General features: G+C 47.6%; 3 protein-coding genes across 3 annotated transcripts; 2 read left to right on the forward strand and 1 right to left on the reverse strand.

The window, feature by feature from the left end:
* Window positions 1-1547: 1547 nt before the first annotated feature.
* Window positions 1548-7922, reverse strand: LOC123094112 (uncharacterized). Its single transcript, XM_044516180.1, has 11 exons — window positions 7616-7922; window positions 7254-7507; window positions 6653-6796; window positions 6433-6510; window positions 6170-6221; window positions 5315-5388; window positions 4812-4875; window positions 4020-4090; window positions 2653-2748; window positions 2296-2408; window positions 1548-1800 (listed from the first exon to the last, which is right to left on the reverse strand). Exons 1-10 carry the CDS (start codon window positions 7920-7922, stop codon window positions 2343-2345), a joined length of 1206 nt encoding a protein of 401 aa, XP_044372115.1. The 3' UTR covers window positions 1548-1800; window positions 2296-2342.
* Window positions 7923-17376: 9454 nt separating this feature from the next.
* On the forward strand, window positions 17377-18852 carry LOC123090517 (40S ribosomal protein S25-2). The gene is made up of 3 exons (XM_044511823.1): window positions 17377-17523; window positions 17603-17812; window positions 18578-18852. The coding sequence occupies exons 1-3, from the start codon at window positions 17521-17523 to the stop codon at window positions 18689-18691; spliced, it is 327 nt and encodes a 108-aa protein (XP_044367758.1). The 5' UTR covers window positions 17377-17520; the 3' UTR covers window positions 18692-18852.
* A 1347-nt stretch (window positions 18853-20199) lies between these two features.
* LOC123094161 (germin-like protein 9-3) lies at window positions 20200-21008 on the forward strand. The gene has a single exon (XM_044516218.1). The coding sequence runs from the start codon at window positions 20270-20272 to the stop codon at window positions 20903-20905; it is 636 nt and encodes a 211-aa protein (XP_044372153.1). The 5' UTR covers window positions 20200-20269; the 3' UTR covers window positions 20906-21008.
* Window positions 21009-21076: the final 68 nt, after the last annotated feature.

The following is a 21076-nucleotide window of genomic DNA, read 5'->3' on the forward strand; positions in this document are numbered from 1 at the left end:
CCGGTACCAAGTCCAGCAAGGAGGAGGAGGTGACGGCGCGCGGCGCAGACGGAGGAGGGGCGACGGGGGCGCGCGGCGCAGACGGAGGAGAGGGGCGACGGGGGCGCGCGGCGCAGATTTTGAGTGGCTGTGTGTGACTGGATCCGAAGGGAGGAGATGAGGGAGATGGATGTCTTAGCAGTAGCGCTCTTCAGCAAAACACGCTACTGCTAACCTATCTAGCAGCAGCGCGTTTCAGAGTAAAGCGCTACTGCTATGTGTCAGCCTGCAAAAATACACATTGATCATCAACGATCTTTTTGTGTACAATCTGATTTGACAATATGAGTCCTCACCGGTTTAGGAACAGGTGAAGACTCATATTGCAGCCACAAATTCTACACATAGAGTTCAATGAAGATCAAGTGCTTGTCAAAGTGTGAGAAGTAACATATTTAAGGTGGTAGAAACTCTCTTCACAGAGCGAGGTGTGACTAAATTTTTGTAGGAAAGTTAGCAGTGGGTAGGGCTGCAAGAAAAGCTCGATGCTCATGAGCCGCTCGAGATCGACTCGTTTTTTGGCTCGACTCGAGATCGACTAAATAAGAAATGAGTCGAGTATGAGCATCTTTTTGTAGCTCGATTGAGAAACAAGTTGATCTTGAGCCAACCATGGCTCGCTCGATTTCAGCTCGATAGCTCGATATTATACAATTATATTACATAATCCTGATATAAATTAAAAGGAAATAGGATGATTTACTATCATATATGTGGTGTATGGTTTCCCTTCATTTTATCCAGTAGCAAACTAGGAAGCTTAATTAAGCACGGAGAAAAAATAGGCCTTAATTTGGTACATGGTCAGCTGCGTGTTAAATATCCTGCTATTCTTGTCAATGTTTGGGAATAGATCCAACTTTGTTTTCTTCTCTTGGCAACTCATCAAGGATCTCTTGCTATTAGTTACTTGTCTTCATTGAGAGAATACACCAAACTACCTTGAAAAAGATATATTATCACCGTTCCAATTAAAATAATATTCTATAATAGTTTCTGATGTTGTGTTGTGGCCAATCTCGTTCGAAAAATTGCCTTAGATTGTTAAAAAATATCATCTTACTTAGCTCGAAACTAGCTCGAGGTCAACTCGAGATCGTTACAAGCTGAGCATGAGCCACTTTCTAGAGCTCGATCTTGAGCTTCACCCAGTTTGAGCTCGCTCGAATTTTAGTACGAGTTGAGTTGAGCCTAATCCAATTCGCTTGAACTCGACTCGTTTGTAGCCCTACCTGTGGGGTGAGCAGCCTTGGCTCAACAGCCCACTCTTGTTTCAGCAGCTCGCCTGCAAATGTGAACGCCCAATGTGTGAAGCGAGTGAGATGAACAATCGATGGCAGCTAATGGCGTAGTATTAGATCATCTCAAAAAACAAAAAACAAAAAACAAAAAACAAAAAAAAGGTAGTGTACAGATCGATAATGGAGTTTACTTGCATTGCTGTTGCCAAGCAACCAGCAAATATAATTGTTCTATCAAAAGTGGTATATACTATAACTATTATATAGTAGCATTGTCCAAGGAACAGTACAAAAATTATCCAAAATGTCCTAATACAAAAATGCAATGACATAAAGATATGCATAGCTACTCATATATGTCATATCGCTGTCTAAAAGCTCATTGGGAAATGATGACGCCGAAGGATAAAATTGTTCCAGAAATGGGACAAAAACTATCCAAATTATTATGATTCAAAATACAACCCGCAACATCTTGTACGCATCAATGGCCTCAGGTCTCGGCATAACGTCTGGTTTCCTGCAATATGCTCAATATGCTTAAAGTCTTGCTCGTAAATTCTAGATAGTACAAAACTCTATGAAACTGCAATCCAAACAAAAACTACTACTCCCTCCGTTCCTAAATACTTGTCTTTTTAGACATTTCAAATGACTACTACATACGGATGTATGTAGACATATTTTAGAGTGTAGATTCACTCATTTTGCTCCGTATGTAGTCACTTGTTGAAATGCCTAGAAAGACAAGTATTTAGGAACGGAGGGAGTACAATCTAAAAATTCGATGCTACCATATGTGTGCTACATATAATTTAAAATATAAATAGAAGTATTCCTACCTTCAAATACCAAACTACTACTGTATGTTACTATTCCTGGTAAAACTAATTGTCATTTTAGCCAAAGAGAACATAACACAGAAGGATCATCTGTGTCCTGTTTGTATCCCGGTCCATATTAAATGTCATTTTGAAAAACGCTGTTCTCCAATTGCAACAGTAAGGAAGCGCACCATGGAATCCTGGACTGGTGTAATAGCCTACATGTTCCTATTCCCAGTCAAAGTAAATTGTAGAAGACGTTAAAGATTGCCATTTCGTCAGCATGAGAATGTTGTCCATCAGGCTGCAAACAAAGGGAAATATAAAGCCAGATCAATATATGTTCTAAAACACTGTAATCGTGGGTCAATTATGGCCATAATTTTATAAATTTTATTCTTATTTTGCTACGATGGTAACAATATCAAGTACTAGACGGCTACAAAATTAAGACTGTATGCTTGAATAAGTTCACCTAATTTAGGTCATCGAAAAAGAAAAAAAATGTGGTGGTGCAACAAGACTAAGGAGCATATAAATTGTGGTACCTCTTCTGAAAATAGAAACTGACAAAGACCATCCAAAAATGCCTGTGGTGGTGGGGCTTCCTGGGAGGAACGAATTGATGGCTGGCCATAACTTGTCTGTTCAAACTCAAGTTGTTATGTTCCAAAATGCAGCTGTACCCAGATTATCAACATGCGAAAAATTTAAGTTCCCACATAATGTAAGTTAACTTAGCTCCAAACTAGTGTTCTGTATAACAAAAACATCATGTGAGAAGTCCCACTATATTGGCTGCCAGATCGAAATCGGAGGATCCAGAATTGTCTAGTGCATTACTATTGCAATTAAGCATGCATGGGGATGAGATAAGTTTATGGACTTTCCCAATACTCCCTCTCTCAGTTTACAGGTCGTGCACGTACCCCTAAGTCGTCAATTTGACCAACCTAATACAAGTCATGTATTACAAAAAATATATCAATATAAACTTCAGATGTTCTATTTTCAAACAGTATAATTTTTGTGTTATATAGTTTATATTAGGGTGATAAAATTGGTAACCTAGGTATACGCGCAGGACTTGTAAACTGAAATGGAGGGAGTATCAAAGATTCACAAGATAATAGCTATTATTCTTTTAAGTTACCTATTATTTGAAGTTAGCCGCCATGGTGAAATTGGTAGGCGCGCTGCTTATCACTTGCCAAAATTTACAGTGATCTTATAACATGGTGCTAACTGTACACACAATATCTCATATATATGAACAATAACAATGGTTGTGCTGTGGAGAAAACCTATCTGTAGGTTAGTCACACGTGCTAATATCCTAATACTCCCTTCTCATTCTAATTGCGTGTTGTTTATGCCACTACACCCAAAACATTGAAGGACTCAATGCATGCTATCAACATAGTTTCCCGATTAAGTACACACATCTCCCTTACACCAGTACCAGATTATATTATTATCACTTGCTGCAAATATTTCCCTTCAGGTCCAAATTACTTGCCATTTACCCACAGATAACAGAACATGGAAGGACTGTCAACGTCTTGATTGTATCCCGGGCATATTACTTTCATTTTGAAAAGCGGCATTCTCAATCCTACGTTACTACTAACTGCAGTAGTAAGAAGCGTACAGTGGCATCGTGGATTGGAATAATATCAATAGATTCTCACGCTTAGTTTAGCATTCCTGTAGACACTAGTCCTGCGTGATAATAGCCTAATGCTCCCTTCTCATCCCAACTACATTTCGTTTACCTCAGTACACCCAGAACATTGAAGAACTTGGTGCCTTAGTTTTCAACAAGATCTCCAAATAAGTGTTCATTTAGTGGTTACACGAGAAATTAAACTCTATGACTGACTTGTTTTAGTTTGTGCATGGAAACCTTAATTACCTCACTGTTAGAGACTGGATTAGCGGTGTAATTGAACAGGGTAGCATTCCCGAATCGAGCAACATTGTGAACTGCAAACAGGGTAACTGAAAACGTAAATAATTATCCACTTTAAGACAATTTAATTTAATATGCCACAGAGTTTTGAAACTATTAGACATAGCACAACTATCGCCAAAAATGTATAGGCCCAGCTTAATTCACAAGAGGATAGAGCAAAAGATACCAATAACTGTATCTCACGACGAACCAAGATTCTATCATAGGTCGATTGCTTAATTATATTCATTACTTTAGTGATTAAGTTTGATCATGACATGGAAACACATCTACATAGTGGTCTATAAATCAATGCAAGTTTATTATACTTAGAAACTAGATGCCCCTCTACCATCAAGATATCTGGACTCCTAATTAACTTGTCATGCTGTTAACAAATATTATGTTGAATAAATGTGGATAGCAGATAAATATCAGTTGTGAAGTATTACATTGTGTGCAAATATTAAATGTCCTAGTACGAATAATCGTAATGATACAAGAATCGTAATCGCTTTTTTATGGGATTGGCTCTCTTTTTCATATTGATCAAATCAGCACCTTTGTGTGCCACGATCATTATTCCATGAACAAACAATACCACCTTATTCGGTTCAACTGTCAGAATAATACCCTCATCTGCACTTGTGTGCGCCTATTTATGAATCAGGTAATATGGACCGAAACAGAGTTTCTGGGTACAAAAATGATCACTATTCGGAGAGCAAACAATACCCTCTTATGAATACCTACCTAAATAATGTCCCTCGTGTTGCACTGCCATCTGGTCTGCTTGATTTGCTCCCAGAATGTCCCTCTGAAGCAAAAAGGGTGAGAGGGTGAGTTCAGCATCTAGTAATCAATCTTATTCAACGCTTATATTAAGATCATAAATTTAAAATCATAATACTATACAAGTTGCCATGTATGTATGCTAGTGATGCTAATACTCTCTTCCCATCCAAATAAACTTTCCTGGATCCATATACACATGATGTGTGAAGAGCAAAAACCTTAGATCTTAATATGATTGTTAAGCACATTCTCATCTCTCTTATTCCATTACCGATAAGCAAATTAATGGCAAGTATGTGTAGCCAAAATTTACCAACTAAAACTTGTTCTGCCTTTACAAGTAGTATACGTACAACTTAGTGGTGTAGGTATTACATATATGTGTGGGCAAACATACATGTTACACATGGAATTGAACTCTAGGCAGGAGTAACTCGTACTGGTATGAAAGGACCAGTTACCTCACTGTTAGAAGCTGGAATAGTGGTGTGATCAACATGTTGACCATTCCTGAATCCAGCATCACAAGGAGGGTCTGCAAAAAAAGGTAATAAAAAGCATGTAAATTTTTTTGCCAATGAAAAAAGACCATGCAAGTTAATATGCCACAACGCAGAGAATAGGAGCTATCATATACAGCTCAGATTAAATTCCACGATATAGGAGGACAGAGAAAAACAATTAATATGTGTTAGCTTATGACGGATAACTGCTTAGTGCAATATCAATCTGCAGTGATTTATTTGTGTTAATCATGTAGTAAGATAGTGGATGTCTCTTCTGTACATCTAGAGTTCTAGATGTATGTACTCTTACCTCATTAATTTTTATCAAACATTATATATATTGTGGATAATGTCAGCCATGAAGGTTCTAATTTTTCATGCAGCAATTAAGTGTACCAGTACAAAATACTACTCCCACCGCCTAATTATATGAGGCCAGAGGAGGAGGAGGGAGTAGGTAATAAGATCAAACAGATCAGTCTACTACTTCTTTTTTCATATAGCAAGAATAAGGTATGGATGTAGATATATAAAATCAGGGCTTTCTATGTACCTGGATCGAAGACCTATATCATTCAAATAAATATACAGTTAGCGCCCATTTCGGTTAATGTCTTGAAGGCATTCCCCATCAATTATGATTTGTGAAATATGGGGTTACTAGATATTAAAAATCAAGCTTTTTATGTACCTAGAATAGATAAAAAAAATCATTACTATTCCAATAAACATACAGTTGGTTCCTGCTTCAGTTAAATGTGTCAAAGGCATTTCCATCACTATAATTTATTCATTACGAATAAGGAGTACCTTGGTATTGCTCCACCTGCAGGTTTGCTTGATTTCGTCCTGGAAAGTCTCCCTGAAAATATTAGCAAAACAGAGTGGAATCCCTTTCGTTTTTTATTTATTTTTGACACAGTAGCCGAATCAATTTAGTAATTTGCTTGTGGAACGAGTATTGAAGGTACAAGGTGCAGGTGAGCACCACTTTACAACAACGGAAAAATTTCCGTGATGACCAACCCACACAACAGCAATTTCCCAAGAGCAAGTTGGCACAAAATTTTTACCTCAAGGACGTAGTTCTTCAAATCCCGAATAACATGACGATAGTTGGTCGGATGTAGCACACAGATAGCAACTCGGGGCTACGAAATTATAAATAAACACCAAAGATTAGCAGATATACGTAATATTTTTGTTTCTTGAATCATACATAGATGGCTGCATCGCTGATTCACTGCCCCACCGGATCCTCTCCGTCGACATGCCTGTTTGTCGGTCGCTTACTAAAGTTTGGGTGTGGCGGTGCGGGACTTGGTAAAGGGTAGCTTGGCCGGCGGCGGCGGCGGCGGGCGGCGACCCTAGACAACAAAGGGGAACGAGGAGACGAGCCAGGATGGAAGGAGGTTTACTGGCTGGGCTTCTTGGGCTCTAACCTGCTTGGCTGGGCTCGTGAGGCCACGCAGTAGCGCGCTTCACTCATTGAGTCTGGTTTTGTTTTTGTTTTGTTTTTTTTTTTTTTGGCCTTGCTTTTTTTACGAGGTGTTGAACACCACCGAGATTCAATTTTCCATTAGAATATGTCCGATATTAGACTCGTTTTGAAGATCTGGTCACCCGAAACATGAAGGTCATAATGAAATTTAAAATTTGTGATTCGTTTCGATATTAATGGATGCTATAATTTTGAGTTTGGCATGTGCTGCGTACTGATGTTGGCAGAGAATAGTCAGAAAGCGACAGATGATATGTAATCTTAAAAGAGAGATAAAGACAAGCAAAGACATCGCGTCCTGCAGCACACTGTTAGATGGAACTTGAGTTTGGTCATAAGAGGGATTTAAGGGCACAAAATTTGGACGAATTAAAAGTGAGGAAGCACATGTACCTTGAGATCCATTTTGAGATGGAACTCGAACATTGTGATGGAACTCCATTTCACGGAGCCGCCATTTTTTAAATACAGTTTGCGTAGGAGGACGTCGTGCCCTATCTTGCCTCCACTTTTGATTTCCCAGTTGCCTCCGGCCCCCAGTGCCTTCCTGTTGATAGCGCCCTTTCCGTCAGCGGTGATTAGCGTGAAAATCACCTTAGCCTTGTGAAGATCTTCGTCTCTGTCCCACGCTTCATTCAGAAGTCCGGCTGCATATATATATACGCACGACCAAAAATAAGATTTATCATATGGAAAAACCGAAAAGGAGCAAAGTGCATGTGAATTAACGAGGGTAACTAGTACTACTAACTCACACCGCTGCTGCCAAGACGGGAAAGAGTCGTAGAGTCGAGCCCAAGGGATTGTGCCCTCGCCGTTGAAGCTGATCAGGAAGTCTCCGACAGCTTTCACGGTGGTGGCATGGATGCCGCCGCCGCCGCTGCCTCCGACGACAGAGCTCACCAGCCTATCCGTTTCAGCTAGTAACAACGCCCGGAAGGAGCCGATGTGATTGTGGACGGCCGCGTCATGGTGCCCCGCCATACAGCAGGAATGTTTCTCCCTTCTCGATCTCTCTCTGTTGAGTCTGGCCGGGGCGTCGTTGGCTCTCGTCTCGGCCATGTCGATAGCTGCCGGCCGGCACATTTATTGTCCAACTCACCGATACGGGATGCGGCAGGGCTTATCAACTGCCGAAAATAAACGCCGCTTATCAACGCGAGGCGGCCGGGTTTGCTCTATGTTTGCTCGACGGAAGCACAAACACTGCTTGGGAAGGCGTCCCTATCGGCAAAGAAAATGACTCCCGCTGAAAAAACCACTCCCTTACACGAGTTGGACTCCCGTGTGCGCCAGAAGTTTTGATAGGTAAAAACTTTTGCATTTCAAGACTAGAAAAGACTAGGGTCTGGGGATTCAACACCCTTGCCACTGGGCCATGGTTACTTGTGTGCTTAGAACGCAGATGCAGCTTATTTAACTATTAAGTGAGCATTTGAATTCAAAATTCCCGAGAAAATTCGGGATTTTTTGCTCTGTATGAGTGTTTATCGTGGGGGAGCATTAACCGAATATCTCGAGCAGTTACCAAAACCATGGTACATACACATATGCACGCGCACACACATCTTAACCTTATGATCACTTCCGACAAACAGAACTGACATGTCATCTTCGTATTTTACAAAGTCACGCTAAATACGAACACCAAGATTTTAAACCCTGATGGACTTGGGATAGCATTGTCCTCCTAACCATCAAATCACAAGTTGGTTTGCGTCTATGTATTGTGTTCAAAAAGAAAAACCACTCCAACAGCCGCCACGTTGTGTTAAATGTAGAGTCTCTGCCTTTTTAAAGACTCATGTTTACCTCAGACGCGGTGGCGAGCTAGGTTATCTCCGGCTTCGGAATGTTCTCGACGCTGCCTGGCTTCCCTTTCCTCTCCCATGGACTTATCCAAATTATAAATTCAACCAAATTACTTTTTTTTAATTTTCAATTGAGGATATAGAGAAAAGTTCACATTTCAACCCTCAACTAACCACATGGTTTGTTTTTTAACCCGATCTTTGAAACCAGTCGGATTCAACCCTCAATTTGTCACAAAGTTCAAATAACAACCCTTGACTCAGTTTTGGGCTGGTTAAGTGGTTTTGACAAAGTCAAAGCTGACTGGGCAGCCTAGTCAGCATGCCATGTAGACAACCGTCCCGGCTGTCGGATTTCGGGTTCTGGCAGACCCTCAAGGTTCGAACTCTGGGGTGCACGCGGAGATCACACCTCCTGCCTACCCATGTCTCGTCGCCTCGCAAGGATCTAAAACTACACGAAAAATAACACAGGGGACACGAGATTTATACTGGTTCAGGCCACCATTGTGGTGTAATACCCTACTCCAGTTTGTGGTGTGGTGGATTGCCTCTAGGGCTGATGAGGAACAGTACAAGGGAAGAACAGCCTCGCGAGGGTCTGTTCTTGGCTGGTGCAATGAACTGCTAGGGAAGTTCAGTCGCCTCTCTTTCTCTCTCTCTCTAGATGCCGATGCCTCGGATTCCCTCTCCCTACCCTGTGGGTGGCTAGTCCTATTTATAGGCAGAGGTCCTGGGCATCTCCCCAAATATTGAGCGGGAAGGGCGCCAACAATTGGCCATTTTGAAGGGAACATCTAGTACACTTATCCTGACTAAAGTTGGTCCTCGCCTGCCAAAGACCATGACGATGACGCCGGCTTGGGCTCCACGATGACCTCCGTTCTGCCGTTCTGCTGGTCTTAGTCTTGTTACACCAAAATGGTTGCATTTGCTTGATACTCTTGCCTGCGCTTGCCCCCTTTGCACCAAAGAGGAAACAAGGACTCTGCGCAGGCCGGCGCCCGCCTGGCCTTGGTCGTCATGGCTTGCGTCATGGGCACCTCGCAAGGTACCCCGCCTTGATCTCTCCGCCTCCTCGCGAGCCAGCCTGACGAGGCCGTGCCCGAGGAAGCCTTCCGTCGTCCGCCCCGCGAGGCTTGGCCCCTCGCGAGGGTCTTGAGCATGTGTCGATGAAGATGGGCCGTACTGAGCCACGCCGCAGGCCGCAGGCAGGCAAGTATGGGTACCCCCGTTCCCAGAACGCCGACAGTAGCCCCCGGGCCCAAGGCGCGCTTGGACTTGGCTTAGCAGAGAAGCGAAGGGGCAAGTGCGAAGCACCGCGGGCCCCAATAGCCTGCGGCCTTGGGCGCCGCGTGGCGGTTGATTGGACGTGGGCATCCCGGCTCCCCCACGATGCCTCGGCAACTGCACGAATTGATAAGTCCCTGCATGCAAAACGGGTCATGATTATCTTTGATCGTGGAAGTCGACGGTTGGCCTCCCTCGACTATATGTACGGAACGGCACGAGCCCTTTCATGTCCGTCTCTTCCCACTACTCTTCGTCTTCCTCTTCGTCCTCGCTCCTCCCTACGCCAATGGCACCGATCCGTCGGTTTTCTGCCGAAGAGAAGGGGAAGGACCCCGAGAGGGTCCTGTCTCGCTTCCTCCGAAGAAACGACTCGTCTCTTGCCACGGGGAAGGGGGTGCTTGGCAGGAGGTGTCGAGGCCATGGTTCGAGCGGCCGCCGCCGGGATTCCCACTGCCCTTGTACGCCTGGATCGAGGGTCCTCAAGGCGCTGGCGCCGAGCGGCTTTGCCAGAGGCGCCGTCGCCGCCGGCGGATCACGACGGTGCGCGTCGTTCCTCCTGGAGCTCACGCCGAGGGCTCTTCTCGCGAGCTCGTGCTTCACGCCGCCATGCCTCCTTGGTCCTGGATTCGCCTCCCTCCTTCCTTCGCCTTCGAGATCCCACCGAGGGGGCCTATCGAGATTTGGCTGCAGTATGCTGACTGCAGTACCTCTGCGACCGAAGCGGAGGTCGAGGTCGTCGCTTCGGGCAGGGTCTACCTGACCCGTGGCTGGGGCGAGATCACCCGGGTCTGCAGGACGGGTGGCGCCCTCGCAATCCACCTCGAGTACGACGGCGCCTCCCTGATGTTCTTCAAGGTCTTCGACGCGGAGGGACGCCGGCTGGAGTGCTGCCCCGAGAAAGGCGGCCGGGGCCCTGCCGCGGCGAGGACTAGGCTCGCCAATCGCTTCCCCAGCAGCTCCTCGGGCAGCGGAGGTGTCGGAGGATCCAGCGACTCCGTCAAGCTCCTCGCGACTCCGGAGACGAGCGACGACAGCTACGAGCCCCCGAGCTTGCGTCGCTCTCGGAGCAGGGCGGGCTCGTCAGGCCGTCGTCGCCACTGATCTATATGGGGTTGGCGTTGGTGGCTGACGGCCCACTGTTGATGATGGCGTCTCTGGCGGAGGCGCGCGTAGTTGGCACTCTTTAAGATTCGCTCCTTTTGTTCCCTGAGAGGAATCGAAGAACACATCCCGTGGGGGTTTGTAAGGTGCTTGTAGTTCCATTTGTTAATATGATCCTTATCGTGAAGCGGTGAGGGATGCTCGTCCCGTCTTAGCTTAGTTCCTCCTTTTGAACCTCACGAGGACTCGACGCTCTGCACTGACAGGTCCCGGTCCCAAGGCAGGCTTCAGCCGTCGCTGGTATGCCAGGTCGCGATGCTGTGGTCAAGGCCAGGAGGTGAGCGGCCCGGGGTCCAGTAAGAGCCCCTGAGTCGCAATGCTCAGGAGGTCCCATTTAGCGCTCAAGCAGCCATCGTTCGGTGAGAAAGGAACACGACGTTGCCAAAACGGAACCGCATTAGGTGCGAGGTTGGTGTTGCGATAGCTAGTATTTCTGGGGGGTGACTTATCTCGGGGGTCAGAAATCACTCCTTGGCGCGGCGCCAGGCCCGCGCGCTGACAGCCGAGGAGTTGCCTGGCGAGGTCCCCACGTGCCTCTTCCCTCTCGCCTTTGCTCCCCCTCGTGCTCTACGTCCTCAGATCCCGGTCCTCGAGCGAGCTCAGCCATCGCTGGTATGCCAGGTCGCAATGCCGTGGTCAAGGCCAGGAGGTGAGGGCTGGAGAGCCAGTAAGAGTCCATGAGTCGCGATGCTCAGGTACCCCCCCCTTTAACGTGCAAGCGGTTCGCGCGGACGAGAGCGAAGTGGACGCTGCGGAGGCCTCGCCCGACGCTGCTCCTTAAAGCAATCCTGCGAGTTCATCATCAGAAAAGCAAGGGTTTGTCGTTACAATTGCTGGCCAGCTGCTGGTTGCTCTGGGAAGTTGACGAGGCACTGAAGGCTTGGTGAGATGGCGCCCTGCGGGGTTGCCGCGGCCAGAGCTCAGCCATCCAGGTTTGTCAACGTTGCAGGGACGGACCCATGCGCAAGCATCGTGCCGTGAGAGAGCAGCTCCATCAGTTGGTGTCAATCGAGCGGGCAATTAAGTCAAGCACGTTGATCATGAAGGAGCAAATCCATTTAGATAGGCGCAGAAAAAGATGATCACCGCTGGGTCGGGCCCGAGCGACTTTGGGGATGATGCAGCCCGAGGGGCGCCCCCAATAAAGTAAGCTAAAGAACATGAATCAAAGGGATACATGCCGCAGGGACGGACCCACGCGACCTGGAAATGATGCAGCCCTGGGGGGCGCTCCCAGCTGAAAATGAAACTCGAAGGATGTCACCTGATGATGCTGAAGATGAAGGGATGCTGAAGTAGCGGACGGCATGCGCTGCGGAAGCCAATCTTCACGAGCCCCCAGGCCCAGGAACCTCGGGAGGCTCTGGAGGTGCTGGCGGCTCCTCGCGGACCATCTCCATCTCCACCAGGACTGCGGAATGCCTGACCGCTTGAGCCTCCAAGATGCTCCTCATGAGGCGCTGACGCGCAGCAGCCGCGTTCGGTAGGCCGTAAGGCATGCGAACATAGCTGTGGGTTGGACCTTCGCAGCTTCCCACGCGTGAGGGCCAGAGGCGCTCCTGAGAGGCGGCTCGGTTGAGTCCTGGTATGTCGATGCAGACACGCAGCCCACCATCCTTGCCTGGATGGGGAGCTACGACGGGCAAGCGGCGGCTGCCACTCATGACTCTTGACTCCTGCAGCTCCTGAATGATCTCGCTGACGAACTCCCGAGGGTTTGGCCTTCCTTGCCTTGCTCCTTCCTGAGGGAAACGTGCGTTGAAGCACGCCTCCAAGTGGTGCCCGAGCGCCTCCCTCGTGATCCTAGCAAAGTCGATGGCCCTCCAGGAGAGAGCCCCCGAGCCTTGCTCGAGGAGGGTGCCAGGCGCGCCTTCCTATGCGACAGAAGGAGGTGCCCCCTGAACAGGCGCGGACCCTGAGGGGCCTGCCTCCCGAGGGTTCGGGCCAAGCGATGTCTTCTTCTTCTTCTTAGGAGCAGCCTCGGGAAGCCTCCCGCTCCTGTGATCTGGGTCTTCAATTGATGCGGCTTGGAAAGCATGCTCCAGGGAACACACTGCGTCTCTCTCTTCACAAGGCACCGTGATGACTCCACCGCTCCCTGGCATCTTGAGGACATTGTAGCCATGATGGGTCACGGCCATGAACTTAGCCAGGGCTGGGTACCCGAGGATGGCATTGTACGGCAGACGGATGTGAGCGACGTCGAAGTCAATGAGTTCGGTGTGGTAGTTGTCGCGCTTCCCGAAGGTAACAGGAAGGCGGACCTGCCCTATCAGAACCGTGGAACCATCAGTGACTCCTGAGAAAGGCTTGGTTGGCTGCAGCTGATTGTAGGGCACTTGGAGATTGTTGAACGTCTCGACGGATAGGACATTGAGCCCTACACCACCATCGATGAGGGTCCTGGTGACTTGCACATTGCTGATGATTGGAGAACAAAGTATCGGGAGGACTCCGGCTGTGGCCGCTGCTACGTCTCGAGCTTGCGTTGGTTTTCCCCGAAGAGGAGGGGGTGATGCAGCATAGTAGCGTAAGTATTTCCCTCAGTTTTTGAGGACCAAGGTATCAATCCAGTAGGAGGTCACGCGCAAGTCCATCGTACCTGCACAAAACGATAGCAACTCGCAACCAACGCTTAGGGGTTGTCAATCCCTTCACGGTCACTTACGAGAGTGAGATCTGATAGAGATAATGTTTTTGGTATTTTTGATATAAAGATGCAAAGTAAAAAGTAAAAGCAAAACAAGTAAAATAAAGTGATGGAGATTGATATGATGAGAATAGACCCGGGGGCCATAGGTTTCACTAGTGGCTTCTCTCAAGAGCATAAGTATTCTACGGCGGGTGAACAAATTACTGTTGAGCAATTGATAGAATTGAGCATAGTTATGAGGTTATCTAGGTATGATCATGTATATAGGCATCACGTCCGAGACAAGTAGATCGAAACGATTCTGCATCTACTACTATTACTCCACTCATCGACCGCTATCTAGCATGTATCTAGAGTATTAAGTTAAAAACAGAGTAATGCCTTAAGCAAGATGACATGATGTAGAGGAATAAATTCATGCAATATGATAAATACCCCATCTTGTTATCCTCGATGGCAACAATACAATACGTGCCTTGCAACTCTTTCTGTCACTGAGTAAGGACACCGCAAGATTGAACCCAAAGCCATGCACTTCTCCCATTGCAAGAACTACCAATCTAGTTGGCCAAACCAAACGGATAATTCGAAGAGACTTGCAAAGATAACTCAATCATACATAAAAGAATTCAGAGAAGATTCAAATATTATTCATAGATAAGCTGGATCATAAACCCACAATTCATCGGTCTCAACAAACACACCGCAAAAAGAAGATTACATCGAATAGATCTCCATGAGAGAGGGGGTGAACATTGTATTGAGATCCAAAAAGAGAGAAGAAGCCATCTAGCTACTAACTATGGACCAGAAGGTCTGAAGTAAACTACTCACACTTCATTGGAGGGGCTATGGTGTTGATGTAGAAGCCCTCCGTGGAGGATTCCCTCTCCGGCGGAGCTCCAGAACAGGCCCCAAGATGGGATCTCATGGATACAGAAGGTTGCGGCGGTGGAATTAGGTTTTTGGCTCTGTCCCTGGTCTATTGGGGGTACGTAGGTATATATAGGAGGAAGGAGTACGTCGGTGGAGCTCTGAGGGGCCCACGAGGCAGGGGGGCGCGCCCAGCGGGGGCGTGCCCTCCACCCTCGTGACCTCCTCGGAAGCTTCTTGGAGTAGGGTCCAAGTCTCCTGGATCACGTTCGGTGAGAAGATCACGTTTCCGAAGGTTTCATTCCGTTTGGACTCCATTTGATATTCCGTTTCTTCAAAACACTGAAATAGGCAAAAAAAACAGTAATTCTGGGCTGGGCCTCCGGTTAATAGGTTAGTCCCAAAAATAATATAAAAGTGGAAAATAAAGCCCAATATAGTCCAAAACAGTAGATAAAGTAGCATGGAGCAACCAAAAAATATAGATACGTTGGAGACGTATCAACCGCGCACTTGAGCTGATCCGCTGAGCTGAACGTGATGGCGCACGCTGACCACCTGAGAGGGCGTGTGGCCTCAAGCTTGGGGAGGACTGCATTCACTTCACGAGCAAACTGCTTGAAGATACGCTGAGAGGCCGGGGCTTGAGCGCCGCCCAAGATGCAAGCGATTGCGCGCGGCTCCTGGAAGCCTCCAGCCCCCTCGTCCTGGTGATGGTCTTCATTCCTCCTCGGCTGCGGTGGCAGAGGAGGGAGGCCCGCATTGCCTTGTGGGCGATCCTCACGAGGCTGATCCCTACAACCCCCCTCGCGAGGTGGGTCCCTCCAACCTCCCTCACGAGGCTGGTCCTGCCAGCGGTCCTCGCGAGGTCGGTCACGCCACCCTTGGCAAGGGCCGCGGTCTTCCCATCGTCCTCCACCTCTTCCTCCTCCTCGGCCATAGCCCCGGTCTCGTCTTGTTTCCTCCCAAATGGCCAAAATGCTTAAGGTCTTGCTCGTCAGTTTTAGATATTACTATCAAAGTTGTGACAATTAATTTGAATCGAAGGGAGTACGAAATTCAAAATTCTCCACAGACATAGGATCCAAAGAAAATACTGGGAAATGGACTGAAGTCCAAATAATGTAGAATTCTTCCTATTTAGTTTTGGTCTGGTACTGCTCTTTTTTTATTTAGAAAATGGTCTGGTACTGCTCATACATGCACACGGGGATGGTTTTCGAATGTACGAAACTTCAAATGGACTTACACAGATAAACTCCCCAGAAAGAGCCCACAACATGCGGCCCAAAGGCCCAGTCCGGTCCACAGTGAATCCCACCTCCACACGCGGCTCCTACTCATCATGGTACTAGTTACTGATAGTGATAGCAAAGTCTCGACGGCGTGCCACCTGTTAGAATTTGATTCCGCGTCAAGAAGTCTCAACCTGAACAATTGACAACTCCTCGTGCCCCAGCCCTATAAATAGCTGGCGCGGGGCCACCACCTTTGTTGTGTAGCTACGAATACCTTCAGTGTAGTGGGCCTGGGCCGAGAGAGAAGATCCACGAGAGTAAAACACTAAGCAATGCATTCCCCCTTTTCATGACTTCCATGGGCTAGCACCACACTGGTTCCGGCTTCTGTACCCCGTCTGCCTCGTCGCCCCTGGATGAAAAATATTGACTGGTGAAGTCTATCGTGGACCTCCGTCCCGACGCTGGCGATCATGCCACGACCATTGCCGCCATCCAAGATTTCCTCAACCGGTTCCGTGATGCGGAAATACCATGGGTCGCATCTACGATGCATTCCCGGCGTGGCAGCAAGGATGTAAGTAATTAGTTAACCAACAACTTTTCATTCACGGTTAGTACCCCATACATGTGATTATAAATAAAAATGATTTTTATGGGATACATGCACCCCAATATAAACAATTGTTGAAAAATATAACTTGCCCGTGGAGGGGGGGGGGGGGCTGTAGCCCCCCTACACTACACCCATGCCCTATATTTCAACCAGAGATCCAAGCACCCTTCTTTTTTTCTAACCGGGCTTCAAGCACCCTTTTGTTGGAATCTGGCATGTCCAAGTCCCTTTCTGTACATGAGGGCCGGCCCTGTCCTTTTGTCGTTGTGTTGGTGATCTTGACTGGTCGTCAGCAACATCGTTGCAAAGGAAGCGCGGATCGACGCTGTGCTTGAAGTGCGGTGGACTTCTCTTCGTGTTGAGGGTTTCGTAGCCTCGACGATGGTGCGGCGAGCTGGGATCTAGCTCCGGTTGCCTGATTGTGGACGAGAACCCAGATGACTCCAAGTGCCGCCGCATCAGTCTGCATTGTTGTTAGTCTGGGGGTGTGGTTGTTCCCCGACACCATTGTATCATGCCGTTTTTTTTCTGTCTTTGTTGTGTGTGTTTGTTGTGGTGTCATATGGTTATCTGTAAGGGCCTCATTAATTTAATTCTATTGGATGGTAGCCTTTTTTCTTTCTAAAAATGTCGTGGTCAAAGCTTGTCGCAAATTCCGAGAGGGGGTTTCATACGACGGAGCCTCTTTTCCCTTTACACCCTTGCAAACACGCATTTTTGAGATACGTCCACTGCACATGCACGAACACGAGGACGGTTTTTGAATGTATAAGAAACTTCAAATGGACTCATATTTTTTTTAGGGTCAATGGACTCAGATGGATAAACTCCCCGGAACGAGCCCACCTCGCGCGGCCCAACAGCCCACTCCGGCCCGCAGAGAAACCCTAGCCTCCATCCAACTCATATACCCCCTCCTCCACCCCGCAACCCATTCCTTCTCCTCCTCCCCGCCGCCGCCGCCGCCTCCTCTCTTCGCCGCTCCCGCTCCGCCGCCGCGCCACCGCCGTCAGCCATGGTACGCTCCCCCCGCATCCGTCTCCCCGCGTGACCACACCGGACGCGCGCTGACGCACCCTCTCTTGTCCCGCTCGCAGGCACCGAAGAAGGAGAAGGCCCCGGCGGCGTCGTCGAAGCCGGCCAAGTCGGGCGGCGGGAAGCAGAAGAAGAAGAAGTGGAGCAAGGGCAAGCAAAAGGAGAAGGTGAACAACGCGGTGCTCTTCGACCAGGCCACCTACGACAAGCTGCTCACCGAGGTGCCCAAGTACAAGCAGATCACGCCCTCCGTCCTCTCCGAGCGCCTCAGGGTAACCTCCTCCCTCCCTCCCTCCCTCCCTCCCTCCCTCCGCCGGATCTCTTCTTCTTTACTTACCTTCGTCAGAATTGAGATCTCGGGATGGTAGGATATGTGTGTGATGCATCATGGCTCCCGGTGAAGTGTTCTGCTCTAAGCAAGAACAAGATCTCTGTTTTGGGGTCAGTCAGTCAGTGGTACTCTGAGCAGGAACAAGGTCACACCCGCGCGCTCGAAGCCTGTCTAGATAGGGCGTACATGATTGCGTTGTGGATAGATTCGATGCTGGATTCTCGTTCGGCTCCTTCATCTTTGGTGGTAGTTTCTGTGCAGATTTTGCTTGGTGTGCCATGTTGTAGCTAGGATGCAGAGGGCAGTGGTGATCATTTATGTCTGGTGTCACAGATATTTCATAATCTGATTTGGACATGCGCAGTGCTAATGCCTAATGGTGTTATACGTGATTCAACATCGCCATTGATTTGTAATGTTTCATAGAGTTAAATGTGGTTTGACGATGCTGCTGAACACTAAATTAACCTTCCCCTGCATCTTAGTGTCAACAATTTGTGCCTGACAGTTCCCATTGAACTGTACATTACAACTACTGATTGATTTGAGGACTGTGCATCCAATTTGTGACTGCTCTCGATTTAATAATTTTTAACTCTTCTGGCATTTTCAAGTTAGCACAATGTATATTAGTGTATCGTCTGTGTCTGTTTGCTTTATAAATGGTGCTGATGATGTTACTCACCCTGTGTCTACCTACCTGCAGATCAACGGGTCACTGGCTCGCAGGGCCATCAAGGACCTGATGGAGAGGGGGCTCATCAGGATGGTGTCAATCCACTCCAGCCAGCAGATCTTCACCAGGGCCACAAACACCTGATTTCTAGTCCAGTAGACTGAGATGTCGCTGTTATATTGACGTTCATTATGTTCAGCGAGGCACTTTGTGGGTCTTGTCTTGCGCTCGTGCCACTAGTATGTTTGAATTGCTTTTGAGTTTTTGGTACAATCTAAAGACGCAATGAAATCTACCTTATATTATCAGGCTCTGTTTGTATTTGTTGCTGTCTCGGTTTTCATGTTTCTTCAGCTATATGAATGTTCCATCCGGTAGTATAATTGAACCTTGATTATAGCTGCATAGTGGCCCCTAGTTGCGAGGGTAATGGTGTAAAAGATGAAGTTCCTCTGAAATAGATTTGATTTCGGGCGGATTAAATTGTCATAACTATGATTTTGACGCAAGTCTTTGTGGTTTTTATTTGATAATGGTGGTTGTCTATACCACCTGGCTTCCCCATTGTTTTGCCCGTGTCTTTTGACCCAACTCTTGAATAACACCAAGTCCCTAATTCCTGAATCAACAGAAAATACAAGTTCATATTTAGTCTCATTTCACGTCTTTGGAAATGAACACGTAATTTTTGTTTTGTTCTGTTTTTCTCTTCTCAACTCAAATAGAGAAGCTACACTATCAATATGTGGAGATTTTGGTACATTGTAAGATTGGACTAGTGCCACAAGTATGTTGAATTGCTTTGAGTTTTTGGTACAGTCTAAGATTTTCTTGTCAGCGCAATGAAATCTAAGATTGTGTTACTCCCTCCGATCCGTGCTTAGTGCAAATTTTATGTAGTAAGTCAACGACAATTACTGCCTCTGTAAACAGGTACAAGTATAAGATGTTTCAACTTTTTCTAATTTGGATGTGTGTAGACGCATGTCAGTGTGTTTATTCGTTCTCATTTCAGTCTGTATGTAGTTCATATTAAAATCTCCAAAACATCTCATAATAGTGAACGGAGGGAGTACGAATTAAAAGTAATGCCAGAGCCTTATGTCTTGTAGACATGGAACAAGCAACTTCTCCCAGGGGCCAATGAATTCTTGATTTTGGGAAGATCGAATTATCATGTTTGTGAGTCTTTGCCTGAATTATCATGTTTGTGAGTCTTTGCCTGTATAAAGGTTGTTGATAGTACGTACACATTTACCCATAATTTTGCTCTGATTGCCCATAATTTTCCTGTCAACCAACAATGTTATTTATGCTTGGTTTCGTTTCAAATCTCAGAAAAGGTACAATTTGAGTCAGTTCAACTACATGGAACAAGCAGCACAGAATTGCAGAACTACACAAGTTGCCATCTTCACCCAGTAACCAATGAACTATTATTCCGCAAAAAAGAAAATGCAATGAATTATTGGCAGCTTTGATGCATCCGAGGACAAACATCACCATATTACCTGTGCTGTGCTGGTCTTAATCTTGCCAGCAAATCGACACTCTCTATGCATCACAAGGGACAAACATCACCTCCTTGGTTCCTCCAATTCCTGCCCAGAAAAAGCAAACCGAGCTGCCTTTAAATTGCAGTGCAACCTCACTCATCATCTCCACAGCCACAAGCACCAGCAACAGACAGTAGCTTCAAGAGCCAGGATCATCTGTGATCTAATGGTGTCCATGAACCTCTACTCCTTGGCGCTGGTGGTGGTCGCCCTGGTGGCGGCGCCGATGGCCGCAGTGGCCGGCGACCCAGACATCCTCACCGACTTCATCGTGCCGGCGCCTATGGTCGGCATGCCCATGAACATCACCGGCGACTACTTCACCTACACCGGCTTCCACCCGTCCCTGCCGCTGCCGCTGCCGACCTTCACGCTCACCAAGGCCTCCATGGCGGAGTTCCCCGCGCTCAACGGGCAAAGCGTGTCGTACGCCAGGCTCGTGTTCCCGCCGGGCACCGTGAACCCGACCCACACCCACCCGCGCGCCTCCGAGCTGCTGCTCGTCCTCGACGGTGCCCTCTCCGTCGGCTTCGTCGACACCGCCGGCAAGCTCTACACCAAGGACCTCGTCACCGGCGACATGTTCATCTTCCCCAAGGGCCTCGTGCACTACCAGTACAACCAGGGGACAACGATCGCCGTGGCGCTCTCGGCATTCGGCAGCGCCAACGCCGGCACCGTGTCCGTGCCCGTCACCGTGTTCGGAACCGGCGTCGACGACGCCGTGCTCGCCAAGTCGTTCAAGACCGACCTGCCCACCATCCAGAAGCTCAAGGCGGCGCTCACCCCGCCCAAGAAATAAGCCCGTCCGTGTCTCGTGCCGCATGTTTGGTGTTGTTGTCCGCCGTGTTGTGTTTTTGAATTTGTTTTGCTTGTTGGAAACCTACCTGCCGAGCAACGCAGGCAACCAAGTACTGCATGCACATGGTAGGAGATATTTGGTGGTGAAATGATGTTGAATTATGTGGGTTTG

This window comes from Triticum aestivum, chromosome 4B, assembly GCF_018294505.1.
Source record: "Triticum aestivum cultivar Chinese Spring chromosome 4B, IWGSC CS RefSeq v2.1, whole genome shotgun sequence".
NCBI classification, from domain to species: Eukaryota; Viridiplantae; Streptophyta; class Magnoliopsida; order Poales; family Poaceae; genus Triticum; species Triticum aestivum.

What these genes read in the sequence shown, in the direction of transcription:
- LOC123090517 (XM_044511823.1), top strand. An exon ending in TCCTCTCCGAGCGCCTCAGG is followed by an intron (nt 17,813 to 18,577) that starts GTAACCTCCTCC and finishes ACCTACCTGCAG; the next exon opens with ATCAACGGGTCACTGGCTCG.
- LOC123094112 (XM_044516180.1), bottom strand. Translation starts at nt 7,922, where the DNA reads ATGGCCGAGACGAGAGCCAACGACGCCCCGGCCAGACTCAACAGAGAG. An exon ending in CCCGTCTTGGCAGCAGCGGT is followed by an intron (nt 7,508 to 7,615) that starts GTGAGTTAGTAG and finishes ATATATATGCAG; the next exon opens with CCGGACTTCTGAATGAAGCG. An exon ending in ACACGAGGGACATTATTTAG is followed by an intron (nt 4,091 to 4,811) that starts GTAGGTATTCAT and finishes CCCTGTTTGCAG; the next exon opens with TTCACAATGTTGCTCGATTC.
- LOC123094161 (XM_044516218.1), top strand. Translation starts at nt 20,270, where the DNA reads ATGGTGTCCATGAACCTCTACTCCTTGGCGCTGGTGGTGGTCGCCCTG.